The 13,155-nt window shown below is 43.6% G+C and overlaps 2 protein-coding genes across 4 annotated transcripts in view; one reads left to right on the top strand and one right to left on the bottom strand.

Moving 5' to 3' along the window:
* LOC147011160 (POZ (BTB) and AT hook-containing zinc finger 1-like) overlaps positions 1 to 4,890 on the top strand; it is an 88,052-nt gene extending 83,162 nt beyond the window's left edge. For all 3 annotated transcript variants that reach the window (XM_085858889.1, XM_085858891.1, XM_085858890.1), the window contains exons 5-6: positions 410 to 569; positions 1,578 to 4,890. In XM_085858889.1, coding sequence (XP_085715015.1) covers positions 410 to 569; positions 1,578 to 1,981 — 564 coding nt within the window. In that variant the 3' untranslated portion in view covers positions 1,982 to 4,890. The remainder of the gene's footprint in view (positions 1 to 409; positions 570 to 1,577) is intronic.
* The window catches only part of PISD (phosphatidylserine decarboxylase), a 77,013-nt gene continuing 68,122 nt past the window's right edge, over positions 4,265 to 13,155 (bottom strand). Inside the window, exons 6-10 of the mRNA XM_085858892.1 lie at positions 11,557 to 11,698; positions 10,406 to 10,552; positions 8,776 to 8,936; positions 8,047 to 8,202; positions 4,265 to 5,555 (exon numbers count right to left, since the gene is read on the bottom strand). Coding sequence (XP_085715018.1) covers positions 5,331 to 5,555; positions 8,047 to 8,202; positions 8,776 to 8,936; positions 10,406 to 10,552; positions 11,557 to 11,698 — 831 coding nt within the window. The 3' untranslated portion in view covers positions 4,265 to 5,330. The remainder of the gene's footprint in view (positions 5,556 to 8,046; positions 8,203 to 8,775; positions 8,937 to 10,405; positions 10,553 to 11,556; positions 11,699 to 13,155) is intronic.

Here is a 13,155-nt window from a genome sequence, read left to right as displayed (position 1 = left end):
GGTGGACGTTTACCCATTGCCATCGTTGTAAAAATAGTTTTCTTATGGGATTTCTGCCCTTGCAATCAATCGTCATTTGGACGAATCGACAAGACCGAAGCAGGACCCATGCTAGTCTCCTTGACAAGACCTCGAATTTCACAGCGTGGGGTGGGACTATTCCGTTTGGATTTTCGAGCGGAATCAACTGTTGAGGAAAAACATGGAAAGCTGACAGTTTACATAAATCTCGAACATATTGGAAGTAGAGTCGAGCATGCTTTTCGTCATGGTGTGGCTAGATTATTGAAAATAAAATAAAAAAGGCCATTTGTGTTCACAGATCAGAGTGCTTCGATAATGGCATGACACAAAACAGCCACACCTGTCTAATTTGAATCACGTTTCTTTGTTTTTCCACCTGTTTCAGACGTGCAATCTCGGGTTTGCTACGCAAGAGCGCCTGAAAGCACACGCCACTCGCCACCAAGCTAAAGTACCATGCGGGGTGTGCGGCAAACTCCTTACCGCGGCCTACGTGCCGAGCCACATGAAACTGCACAGCAACAGACTCGCGAAAGCTCTCAAAGGTAAGGCCAGAAGCATCGATTACTTTGAGATTTTTTCATACGATTATATCAAAGGGCCGCACTGAAAGTCACGAGCATGTTTATTGCACAGTAAAACGAAGGTACATGTACCTGGACGTACCATATTACTTTTCCACAAGATCTCCAGCATGATGCACGCATTTTTGCAAGCGCTGCACGAGCTTAAAAATCCAGCTGCGGTCGAGGTCCGTTCCAACACTTTGCAACCAGCGACGCACAGCTATCTTGATTTCCTCGTCGTTTTCATAGTGCCTCCCTCTCATGTGTTCTTTCAAGGGCCCGAACAGACAGAAGTTCAAGGGGGACATGTCCTGACTGTACAAGGGATGGGGGAGCATTTCCAAGACATTCCTTGAGATTTCTTCCAATATCAGATGTGCAGTGTGATGTCCAGCATTGTCATGTTGAAAGATGACAGTTTTGTTTTTTTTTTAAATCCTCCTTCATTGGGCGCTTTTCCCCGAAGAGCACGTCTCGGTTTGAGCGTCTGCACGTTGAGCCTGTGTTTATATTGGAGTGGATAGATGTCGCTAATAACTCTTATTCAGCACAAATGTGTGGAATCCACTGATGCTCATGACTTTTGGTATGGCCCTCGTACATACGAGATGGCCCGTTGCAGCAATACCTGCAAACTTACTTCCTTTAATCCATTTACTCATCAACTCTTCTCCTATTCCGCTCTACCCCTTTACACATTTCCTTCAAAGCCTTCATCCACTGCCACTTACTACCTTAACATACTTGCACTCAACCAAATCACCCACTTCTCACAACCCCTTCATCCACTCACACCTATATCCCTTCTCTCACTACCTTTACTACCCCTTCATCCCTGAGCACAAGCTACAACTTTAAGCTAATTCACTTCAGCGGTGCAAATAAGTTAAGCTGGCAGTGTTGATGTTAGGCTTTTGTTACCCAGTGGCACATATCCTTTTCCTTGTTGTAAGGCTTTTGTTATTATCATCCTTTTCCTTGTTGTAGACACGGTGAACGGGAATGCAGGAGTGGCAGGTGGAAAGTACTCCTGCCGGGAGTGTAATGCAACTTTTCTCTTCAAGTCGCACATGAAGCGACATGTGAGGATGGAGCATATAGTACCAGGCAAAAAGGCAGACCCTTTGCTAAAAGTGCCCGAACTCCCCGACACACTGCAGCATGATCAGCCACCTTCGTCACCTTTGACACAACCCTCCGTGGCTCCTCAGTCACCTCCAGCACCGCGCTCCCCAAGTTCTTCCCGATGCCCACGCACTTCCAAACCAGCTATGTCGCTCCTCGAGTCCTTTGGCTTCCAAGTGGTGCAGTCCGCCTTCCTTGTGACTCCCGAGACGAGCACGGCAAGTGGTACAGCAGCGGAGCCCCCGATAACGCCGACATCACAGTGAGAAAAATAATAAACAAATAAAATTGGTTCAACCTGCCCATGCACTTGCACATGTACGCAAACCAGACTAAAACTTCCAGCGGCCGTGGTTCTTGTCTACACACTGGACACGAGAGCGTCCTTCAATTAACATTTGTTTTGTTTTCCCCATCTTAGTTTGGGAACCAGGCTCGACGGGCACCGAGATGCATTTGGCGCAAATACCGTACGCTTTAAAATATCCGAGTCCTGGAGGCGGAACAACCTGAGAATTGTCGCAAGTTTCTGTAGTTAGACCTACAAGGGTGTGATGTATCCATTTTGTTGCAGTGACCTGGATTTCCATGTCTATATGTACATATGATAGTTGAATTGATATTTACTGGTACAAACCATTTGTGCAGTTCTTACTGTGGCTGCTGTCACCCCCGGCCCCTCCTCGAAATAGTATTGGTGTTCAACGCTACACGTACGTCGAGAATTGCTTAAACACTGTGGAAAGATTATAGTTGACCTAATTTACTCAACTAATGAATGTTTTCATTCCTTCCCCTTCATTTTATTTTTTAACTTCCTTGCATAATTTTAGTAAATCAAGTTTAGAAGGTAAAATTCCTCGATATTTATAAGTATAACTTTTGACAGCTTTGGAGAGGATTAGCCGTGTAGCTGCAACTCGAGTCGCTGTGCACCTTTGGCTACGCTTTCAATTCAAGAGACGGCACTGAGACGCGAGACCTCAGGATCAGGCCGAGGGTGTCCACGGTCATGGTTTTTAACGAATGTATGTGAGTAGTGCGAGATGTACAAGAGATTCTCGGCTGGATTTTAAATTAGCATTTTGTTGTAGTAAAAGTGAAACCATCGATGTAGGTGAAAAAAAAAAGAAGAAAAAAAAAAGGGTTTTCCCATAAATTTGTAATTATACGTTTGCAGCGACGAGACGTTAAGTCAGGGCAAAAGGACGACGGGCTTTGTTGCCGGTCGTGTCACATCAGCAACGCTTTCGGATAAACCTCTGTCGTTGCATCATATTGGTTTTGAGGTTTTGATAAACGTACTGCAATTCCTAAAATTTTCACACACGGGCTACCTTCCCACATTATCAAGATTGACCGATGATGGCTCATACATGCTGGCAAACTTCACCTGTAGTCATGTAAAGGTCTGTGTTTACATGGCAATGACGTGAAGTTTAAATTCCCAGTGTGGGTGGGATGAAGCACCCCCCCCCTCCCTTTTCATCCCACCCAACCCGTAGACTTGCAGAACAATGTGATCTGTAATATTGTGTGAAATTGGGCTTTGAGGTATCAAAAGTGCGAGACTAAAAGACCATTTTGATACATCAGTTTGATAACCGATCGTGAGCCAGGAATGAAAAAAAACCGCGACCGTTGACTGCATTCTCCTTTTAAGCTACAGATTGACGAGTATGATGGTATAAGTTTAAATAATCAGGTGAAATCTAATAAAATGGAGGAATTAGAGGAAATAACAAAACTAGAAAGTAGAATTTGACGTTAATGGTTCTGTGAGTACGCCTCCGCGCACGTTCGATGTCAACCCGCTATTACGTTTGATCTCAATGAAAAAGGTCATATGATAAAGAGCAGACAGATAAGAAGAGAGAACATGATGTGTTACTGACTCCAATTATGATCTGCAAAATTAATTTCAAAGGGCACACGACCTTTGACCTTTTGAACCCAAAATTTTAGCAGTGGAAGGCGAAGCAATTAATAACTCGAACGGAACTCTTCAACGTTGTGACGTCGACCGACGTGCCTCCGCCCACATTATTACATCGTTATACGTACTCGTACCAAGTTTGATTTAAATCCCTTCAGCTGCTCTCAAGTATCGCATTTTCACCTGACATGACCTCTGACCTCTTGATGCCAAAATCGAATCAGTTCATCGTTGCATCATAATGTATACTTGTAGCAAGTTTGGTCAAAATCCCATCACTGGTTTACGAGTTCGCACGGGAACAGAATTTTTACCTAACGGTACCGATGACCTCTGACCTCTTGCCCCCATAATCTAATCAGTTCATCTTTGCATCATTATGCATACTGGTACCAAGTTTGACTTTGGTCCCTTTAGCCATTAAGTTATCGCAGCAACGAAAACCAATCACGGATGGATGCACGGGCGGACAACCCAAAAACACAATGCTTCCGCCGACGGAGTCGCCGGAGGCATAAAGAGAAAGGCACGTTACGATGAGTTGGGAAGTTGAAGAGTTGAGACGCTTGACCGTGACCATCAATGTATGGTAAACAGAAATGGTATACTAGTATTTGCAAGTTGTTGTTTATTTTTTTGTTTGTTTTTTATTGTTTGGCCTTTTGAGCACTCACTGTATGTACAGATACCATTTTCTGGTGTACAATAATATTCTACTTACATTTGGCTTTATCAACGTTTCATGTTTTAAGATTACAAACGGACACTGCTTCACCGAAATACAAACGGTACACAATGGGAGAAAGCAGGCTGGAACTGCAGTGATCACCAAGTTGCCATTGGCCAATTCCATGGATCGTACAAGCACATTCCTGATACACCTGGCTCGCTCAATGTGAGCAGCAGTCGAAGTTTCCATTAGTACACCAAGGATTGTCCCTGGGAGGGGGCGAGGGGGAGTAATAGATCTCGAGTTGTGTGGCACTGGCAAGCAGGGGGGCTGGGGGATGCTCGTTCACCACAGGTGGGAAACAAATGTGCTCATTACAGTTTTTGTTCCCGAGACATTTACAAGTTTTGAACTTTGCTTATTTCATTCCCTTTTCAGCCAAGCAGGTTTCACCATTTTCAGGTTATACGCAAGCTCTTCAGAACTGTCCACGTACGGCATTACTTTTGACGCAATCCCACCGCACGTGCATCGCGCGTATCTACGCCGGTGCTGCGGGTGGCCTCTTCGTACGTAGGATGGAAATATCATGGGAACTGTGACGGGCATATCCCAAGGCTTCAATTTAGCTTAGGGCAAGTGTGCTTCATTCTCCTTGTACAGATAAGCTTTCACCGATTATGCAATAAATGAAGTCATCTACTCTGACTCTTGTTTATTTGATGATGATGATGATGATTCGAGTGTGTTCATTTTGTAAACCAACCTGGACAGATGCAATTTTATCAATGAAATAATACAAGTGTGCAGTTTATCTTTTGGCCCGTCAAGCATTTCATTCCAAATCGCACAACGGCAGGAACGTTTGGCACGTCCAGTGAGCCGACGCCTCACCATTACTGCCACGGTTAAAAGTTCTCCATTGTGTACAAGTAAAAGACAACAGCATGTGTAGCCAAACACGCTGACGGATATAGCATGGTGGTCAGTCATTCGAAGAACAGGACATTTAGAAGGTACCGAGGGCTTCCCCAAAGCGCACCTTTTGGCCCCTGTCGAGGCTAAAGGTAAAATCCTTCGGAGCCTCGAAGATGACCACAATGGTGGAGCCCAAGTTGAACTCTCCCAAGTCCTCGCCTTTCTTCAGCTCTATCCCCGGCTCTTCTGCATCCGGTGCGTAGCTGAAGTTCAAAGAGCTTCCCTTCATGTACCGTGGCTTGTTCGTTTCGAGGTCCTGCAGACAAAAGGATCACCTTCAGTGCCTCACCGATTGTGGCTGGAATAATACGAGGGGAGAAAAGTAAACGTCTGCAAACGGTTTTAGGGGAGCGCTCGGCTCGTCACATCGGCTCACATCTTGCTCGTCGTTTGAGATGAGCGGAAGAATGAAAATGTGCAGATTATAAACATGCAATGTTGCAGAAAAGCATCATAAGGATGAGGACAAAATAAATTTCAAAACCAGGAAAGGTTTATAGGTGGGTAAAAAAATATTTATATATATTCAAAATAAATCTCCCCTCCCAGGAGGTAGCTTCACCATTCAGGAAGACATTTAAGATCTGAATGCTGGTGGCCGTATACTCCTTAACGAGGGCCGTGGATGAAAACTACTTCGAGCATTGACTTCTTCTTTTTTTTTCTTTTTTCCTTTAACACGAGTCGTTGAGCCCGTGTGCATCGAGCGCCACAATTCTGACATTCGTTGTGAATAAACCTGTTTCTCATCAATGACCTTTGAAGACGAGCTCGTGAAGTACTTATTCCAAAATTAAAGTCCACGATGGCAGTCCCCCCCTCCCCTACAAACAACAACAAAAAAGAACCTAAATAGGGAGATGACAATCATGCTATACGAGCACATGTTTGTTTCAAGCCTGTGATGAACTTGGACAAAACTCATCTTTATCGTCTAAAGCCAGCACATATTAAAGGTCAGGACGCATACTGAACGGCGACTGCATTTGTCTCTCTAATTGTATCTCTCCTGCCTAGTTTAACACTGAATAAATAAGCGACAAGACGCCTTTAACCTTCTTTAGACACGAAAGGTTACAAAATCGGCAGCACAACTTACCCTATCCACAGGTCCTTAATACATGGTAAACTAGAGGGGGAGCACTCGGGAGAGTGCAAAACCTCCGCCGCTAATACTGCTGGGTCACTCAAGTGAACCTTCTATCTTATTCATTAAATATGTCAACAGTGCTGACAGAGTTATAGTTCTTTTCTTAAACTTTTAGGGGGGGTTGGAAATCACTTAAAACATGTAAAAATGCAAAAAAAAAAAAATGCAAAAAAAAATAATAATAATAAAAATCGAAATTTTGTTGAAAAAAAAGTTGCAAAAATTTTTTTCCCTCTAACAATTCTTTTGGGGGGGGTGGAAATCACTTAAAACAAGAAAAAATGCAAAAAAAAAAAAAATTTTTCTCAATTTTTTTTGGGGGGGTTGGAAATCACTTAAAAGATGTAGAAATGCAAAAAAAATATTTTTTTCTATATTTTTTTGGGGGGGGGTAATATTTTTTTTTGGGGGGGGTTGGAAATCACTTAAAACATATAGAAATGCAAAAAAAAAATTCTCTTTTTTGGGGGGGTGGGGTGGGGGAAAAAAAAAATTTTGGGGGGGGGGGGTTGGAAATCACTGAAAACATGTAGAAATGCAAAAACAAAAATTGGGGGGGGGGACCAAGTCCAAAATTTAATGGCATGATCCTTGGACCATACCTAACCCCACCCCCACCAAGTTTCGTCGAAATCCGTCGAGGAGTTTTTCCGTAATATTGTTCACAAACAAACAAACAGAAAGGGGTGAAAACAGTAACCTCCATCCATCTTCAAAAATGGCAGAGGTTAACAAGGAAATACTTAATACATGGTCGAAGAAAAGTCGTAAAATCGACATGAACACAAAAATGGATGTGTACACCTTATAATTCGAATAGCTGACCCCCACAGATGTAAGAGTGTGATAGTTTCAACTTCCAACAGGATGAAAGACTTAACGTTGACTCGATTACTTAAAAACCCAACTCGAACGACAACGGATTATCCCGAACAGGAGTTGAGAAAGCGCAAGTTTTACCGCTATAGTAAACTAGATCAGGCTCAAGTTTAGGGCATTACTGTGGATGGAACATCCATGTGTCTGAACAAATACCCAATGGGCACGACGTGCTGCATACCCATTACCCTGGGCATGACGTGCTGCATACCCCCTTCCTGAGGATCCTACTGTGGTGCTTATGAGCAAGTTAAAGGACAGCATGCATGCACTACAATAAGACTACCACGTTTTGTTTTGTTTTTTTCTCCAGGGTCTAAGACCCATGGAGGAGCTGGAACACAAATCACTCACACTCACACACACACACACACACACACACACACACACACACACACACACACACACACACACACACACACACACACACACACACACACACACACACACACACACACACACACACACACACACACACACGAGATGACACCAGACTTGACTTCAGACAGAAACAGGCACTGAGCTTGGGGGAAGTGATGCAACTTCCCAGAACACTAAGGGAACCAGTGAGGCCATCATTACGATTTCACTTTTTTCTCTCCACACTCTGTGGAGCAATTGTCGGAAAATTTCCTCATCCCCATGAATGCCAACCAACGGGGTTTGTCCATGCTCTATTCTCTAAATGCTGATCATCAAGCGAGTAAGCAGCACATACCATAGTCAAGCCTTCTGTAAGACTCGGCCAGGGTAAGAATCGAACCGCTGACCTCCCCGACTCAGGACGGATGCTCCAACCGTTATTCCACAGAGTCTGGTATTGCACTCGGCCGATCTGTGCCCTTATGGACACCTCCACGTCAGAAATCTTCATCTACCTTGACGAAAAAAAAATACCTCAATCACTTTCCAACTGAGCATGTACAGGGCAGGCTAAATATTTGTTTTGTGCAGGTATGTGTTTTAATCATTTTTATTTATCATCGATTATTTTAAAATTTGTTTGATACAAAAAAAAAAAAAAATTTAATTGAATGTTTGTGGTTACAATGTTTGTGTGTATTTGGGTTAAAAGGCTGTGGAGCAGTGTCGAAGCTTGTTCGGATTCGTCCGACCCACAAAAACTATGTTGAACTGCCAATGATGCGTTCGTACTCCATTTCCGGATCACCTATTTCACAATATGAGCCGAGGGAGGACACGACTCTATTCAGGCTTCATGATGAACAACACAGACTCCAGAAGTTTGAATATTCACATAGATATTGAGGTCAAGGGTCATGGATGAGCTGGAACGGTTAGAGCAATGCCAAAACCCATACAGGATCACATGAGCAACAAATGCAGCTCCCTAATGTCGAGTACTCATAATAAATAAATAATTTTTTTTTTTTAATTCGCACAACAACCACCCTCCCACTTATACATCTCGACGGAATATACAAACCGTGTCAAAGTAGATCTTGATGGACCCAACGTTGGTCGCTCCAACTGCAGTAAACGAGAAGAAGCCATGCTCCCATTCCCCAAGCAGTACCACCCGCTCATTAAGGCAGAAAAGGCCCTTGATCCAGCGTGCCACTCCAGGACTAACGGACATCAGCGAACCTTTGCAGTCAGTGTAAAAAAAAAATATATATAAATAAATAAATAGAGAGAGAGAGAGCAAACATTCACCTTATTGCATTCAGAAACCAACAGCTAATATATGTTCAAACAAGGAATATGAAAAGGAACGTAGAAAATATGACATATTTGGAAGTGAAGGATAAATTATGAACAAAGGAGCCACTCAATGTGCAAATACCAAGAGCAACGTTGAACCCAACCGCATGGCCTAGAGGTACGCACACTCGCCTCTGAGCAATCCAGCGTGGGTTTGAATCCCGACCCGGCTACAAACTGTCATCCTGGTGTTCCACAGGCAGGGCGATTCATCAGCGAGTGTGGCGTCCCTCGGTTGGACGTTAAACTGGCGTCCCATCTGACGGCATTAGTTGGCGGACGTTAAAGATCCCACAGCGTCCTTCACAAAGATGAGGCAAGTTATCGCCGGCACTATGAACAGATTATAAATTCCTGTGAGGGGGTGAAGACCCGTCCGAGGTTGTAACCTTAGCCAAGACCCTGCTTCGGCAGAACCGACACTCTGTGTGGAACATGATTACGTGGTGATGAACCCATTCTCTTCACTGAACATTAATATCTCTGTGTCAGTCTGATCTCACTCTTGTTTGCATTTCCTTTAAGGTGCCAAGAAACCACCCTCAGGGAAACCAACCAAAACCACAAAACCACCATCGGCACCTGTCGTCTTCTGAATACCTGCTAACCCAGGCCCACCCCCACCATCCTCCCCCACACCTATTTCCAATCCTCAATTCCTGTTCATACCTCATGCAAGTGTTACCAACTGCCATTACGATCATGAACGGGCCCTTCAACAAGACCACAACGGAATAAGTAAAAACAAAGGTGTCTTGCTTGGGTGGTGGCAGAAAGACTTGATCGGCTGTGGGTGGACTCGCAAGTCGACATCGACAAAGATGGGACGACGGGTCACAAACTTCGATGCCGAAGGACACATTTGACAGTTTGTGTTCGATTTGGTCTTTACACGTACAGGATGTCAAAAAGTGGAGCTGTATTCTGTCGGTGAGTTTACTTCACCACCCACCTTCAAGTCTCCCTATCCCTCCGCCCTCCAACCAGACCCCACAAAACAAACCTCAACAACAACTCATGAAATTCAACCGATTGTCTTCATACAAAAATGTGAACACAATTTGAGAGAGAGAAAGCACAGCCCCCCCACAGAGAAGGGGGTTAAATTCATACTTTGTCGAGTTGAAGAAAATAAAGTTCAAACATTTCCTCTGGTGTGATTTGGGATAGCAAGACCATACCATGAAATATGACTGGCCAGTTATGGTGTGCGCATACAGGTTTTAAAAGTGAAGCTTTGTGTGTGCACTCCTGTGGCCTTACAAAAAAACAAATAAAGGATAGCTCCATGTATAGGATGAGCACACCTCCACGGCTCCACTACTTTGGCATCTGGCACAACAGCAACGTACCGGGGAAATGCCGTCGATGGTGTACCGTCCAGTTGACAGGAGAGTGGAATCGATGATAATCCCCAGGAGCCAAGTAGACAACACAATGGAAGAGGTCATTACCAGCATTTCTCACAAGATTCTCCTGAGTCACAGCACTTGGCAAATCTGAATCAGACATTCCATCCCAACTTTAAATAAGCCATTCCTTTATTCAACTGTGCATGTATGAACCCGACGGTATCATAACTTGCAATCTTATCGATTCATTTTGACATGATCGAAGTCGACATCGCCCATTGGACGTTCGGAAGGCAACGAGACACTCGAGAAAGGTACGGCTAAACCAGGCCCCGGTCATTGGACCAATTGCAAGGCTTGGATGAATGAACGAACTAATTAAGCCAAACACAATCAGAGGTGAAACGAGCATCAGATTAGAAAAAATATATATATATTAATTACAGCTGAAACAAGAAAAAGAGCAATCAGAGATTGCAGACCCTCACCAGCACTTGTGTTATGAGGTGTTTGTGTGCTGGTGTGTTACGTAATTAATAAGACATAACTAGAACTGCCACTTTATAACTGCTGGCAGTGATGACCGGGTACCAAGATGTCCCGCTTTGATCGGACACCTGACCCTGATCCATGACGTTAATTATTATTCAATTGAATTTAGAATGGGATTAAAATAAATGAAATTCAAATCAAATGGAAGATCAAACAGGTACAGTACTACATTGGAGTCATCAGAAGGAGCCCGGACAAGCCAAAAGCAAAGATGAAGTCACTTGCTTTCAGTCTGTTTGTTCGAGTGCAACTGAACCTTCTCCAGAAGGCGTTTCCACAACTGAGGGAATGGAGGAACAAATGAGCAGAAGTGGGTGGAAAGCCTGAATTTTCAGAGTTGAACCATGAGGTTACTGGAAAAACGTGTGCGTTTGGTAAAGCCAGGCGGGTTGGAGGGCTGAGACAGCAGAGAGAACCAAAATGGAGGAGAGGAAGTTTCAAAAAATACAAACATGTCATCAAGAAGTCTGTGACGTGAGAGCGACGGGCCTTGTGCTACTGCCTCGTCGTGGGAGGTCTCCATAGCGATGAGAGCTATAGAACGTTAGATATCGAAATAGATACACTTTTAAAGCCCAAGACCAGAAAACTTTACTTACCACACTCTTGGTCTTTACCGCAACCGACTTGGTCAATAGGTCCGAGGAAATGCCCGAGAGAATACGTAACTCCTTTCACCTGTTCAACTTCATTGTTTCGTACCCGGCCAAAGTGCAAGACTCTTCCATCGGCGGGGCTAACCTGCAATGGAAGGGAAAGGTACCAAAAGGGTGTGCTCAGTTCTCCTTGCACTGGCACAAGCAGTGGTTCACCATATAATATATGTATGCTTATTTCAAACTAAAAATGCCGAACCATTCTGTTTGATCTCACACATCAGGTGCATCTTGTGGATAGGATACCTGCTTGAATGATTAGTATTTTGGCAAATAAATAAATAAATAAATAAACGGTAGCAAACCAAGTACACGATTAAAACAAGTGATGGAAACACGGGGGAACACAGATAAAATTGCTCATGTTTATGGAATAATCGAAATGACGATTTACCGAAATAGCTTTTTGTTACCCTTTCGTCAGAAATTAATGCTTCTTGCGTGAATATGCACAAATAATGAATCTTTTTTGAAGTGTAAAACAACGCTTTCCTACAAATTATAAGATACTTGAATCGGGAATACGAATGCATTTTTCATTCTATTCCAGTAATCGTACTAAAACACAGATTTGGTGTCGATCTGTCTAACCGCGATACATTCGGTCGTTACTTATCCAATCACAACCAAACTTGACAGGAGGACTGAAGGTTACATGATGGAGGTTTTAGTGACTTCGTTTACCCCCTACTACCCCCCTCTCCCCGAGGGGGTTTTCCGTCTTGTGCGAAATCCGTGTTCAAGTGTACAACCGTGTTGAGATGGCTTGATTGTGGCGTTTTTCCAAGGCCGTATCTTATCTCGAAAGTAATACCAACACTCATAATAATAGCATAATATTAATGCTATTACAACACAATATTAATACAAAAAAAACAGGAACACTGGATGTGCAGCTTATCTGAGCCCTGGCCTAACGTTGTAACCCAAATTTGTTCACATTCTGACTCGTGGGTCTGGAAGAAGAAGATTTTTGAAGGAATTAATGCGATTTTCCCAAAAGTTGTCCAAGTCGGCCATTTTGACCGAAAGTCACGTGACCGGAACGAGCTTGGCAATCCCCGTTACCAATCAGGAGAGGAACCTTGCTGTCAAATTTCAGCTGGATCGGCCCTGCCGTTTGGCAGGAGAAGTCGAAATAGGAGACGGACGGACGGACAGTGCACGATGACAATACCTTATCTACAATTTAAATTCGAGATAAGCCAATATTATCCCCTCTCCCCAAAGGGGTTTTCCACCTTGAACAAGCGCCATGTTATCGTGTATAAATAGCTCATTGTGGCGTTTTGTGGGGCAAGACTACCAGAAGTAAACGACAACGGTACTCTTCGATGTCGCCTCGCCGCCCAATATGCCACCGCTCACATTATTACACCATCATAATACTTGTACCAAGTTTGATTTAAATCCCTTCAGTAGTTCTCAAGTGTCACATTTTTACCTGATGAAATCTGACCTCTTGATGCCGAAATCGAATGTTCATCTCTGCATCGTAATATTGTTGTGGTTTTGAGGAGTCCCAAAGAGATCCTCACATAG

Source organism: Eptatretus burgeri, chromosome 16 (assembly GCF_056783735.1).
Source record: "Eptatretus burgeri isolate ZD-2024b chromosome 16, Ebu_testis_v1, whole genome shotgun sequence".
In the NCBI taxonomy this organism is placed as follows: Eukaryota; Metazoa; Chordata; class Myxini; order Myxiniformes; family Myxinidae; genus Eptatretus; species Eptatretus burgeri.
This window is presented reverse-complemented; position numbering and strand designations above follow the sequence as displayed.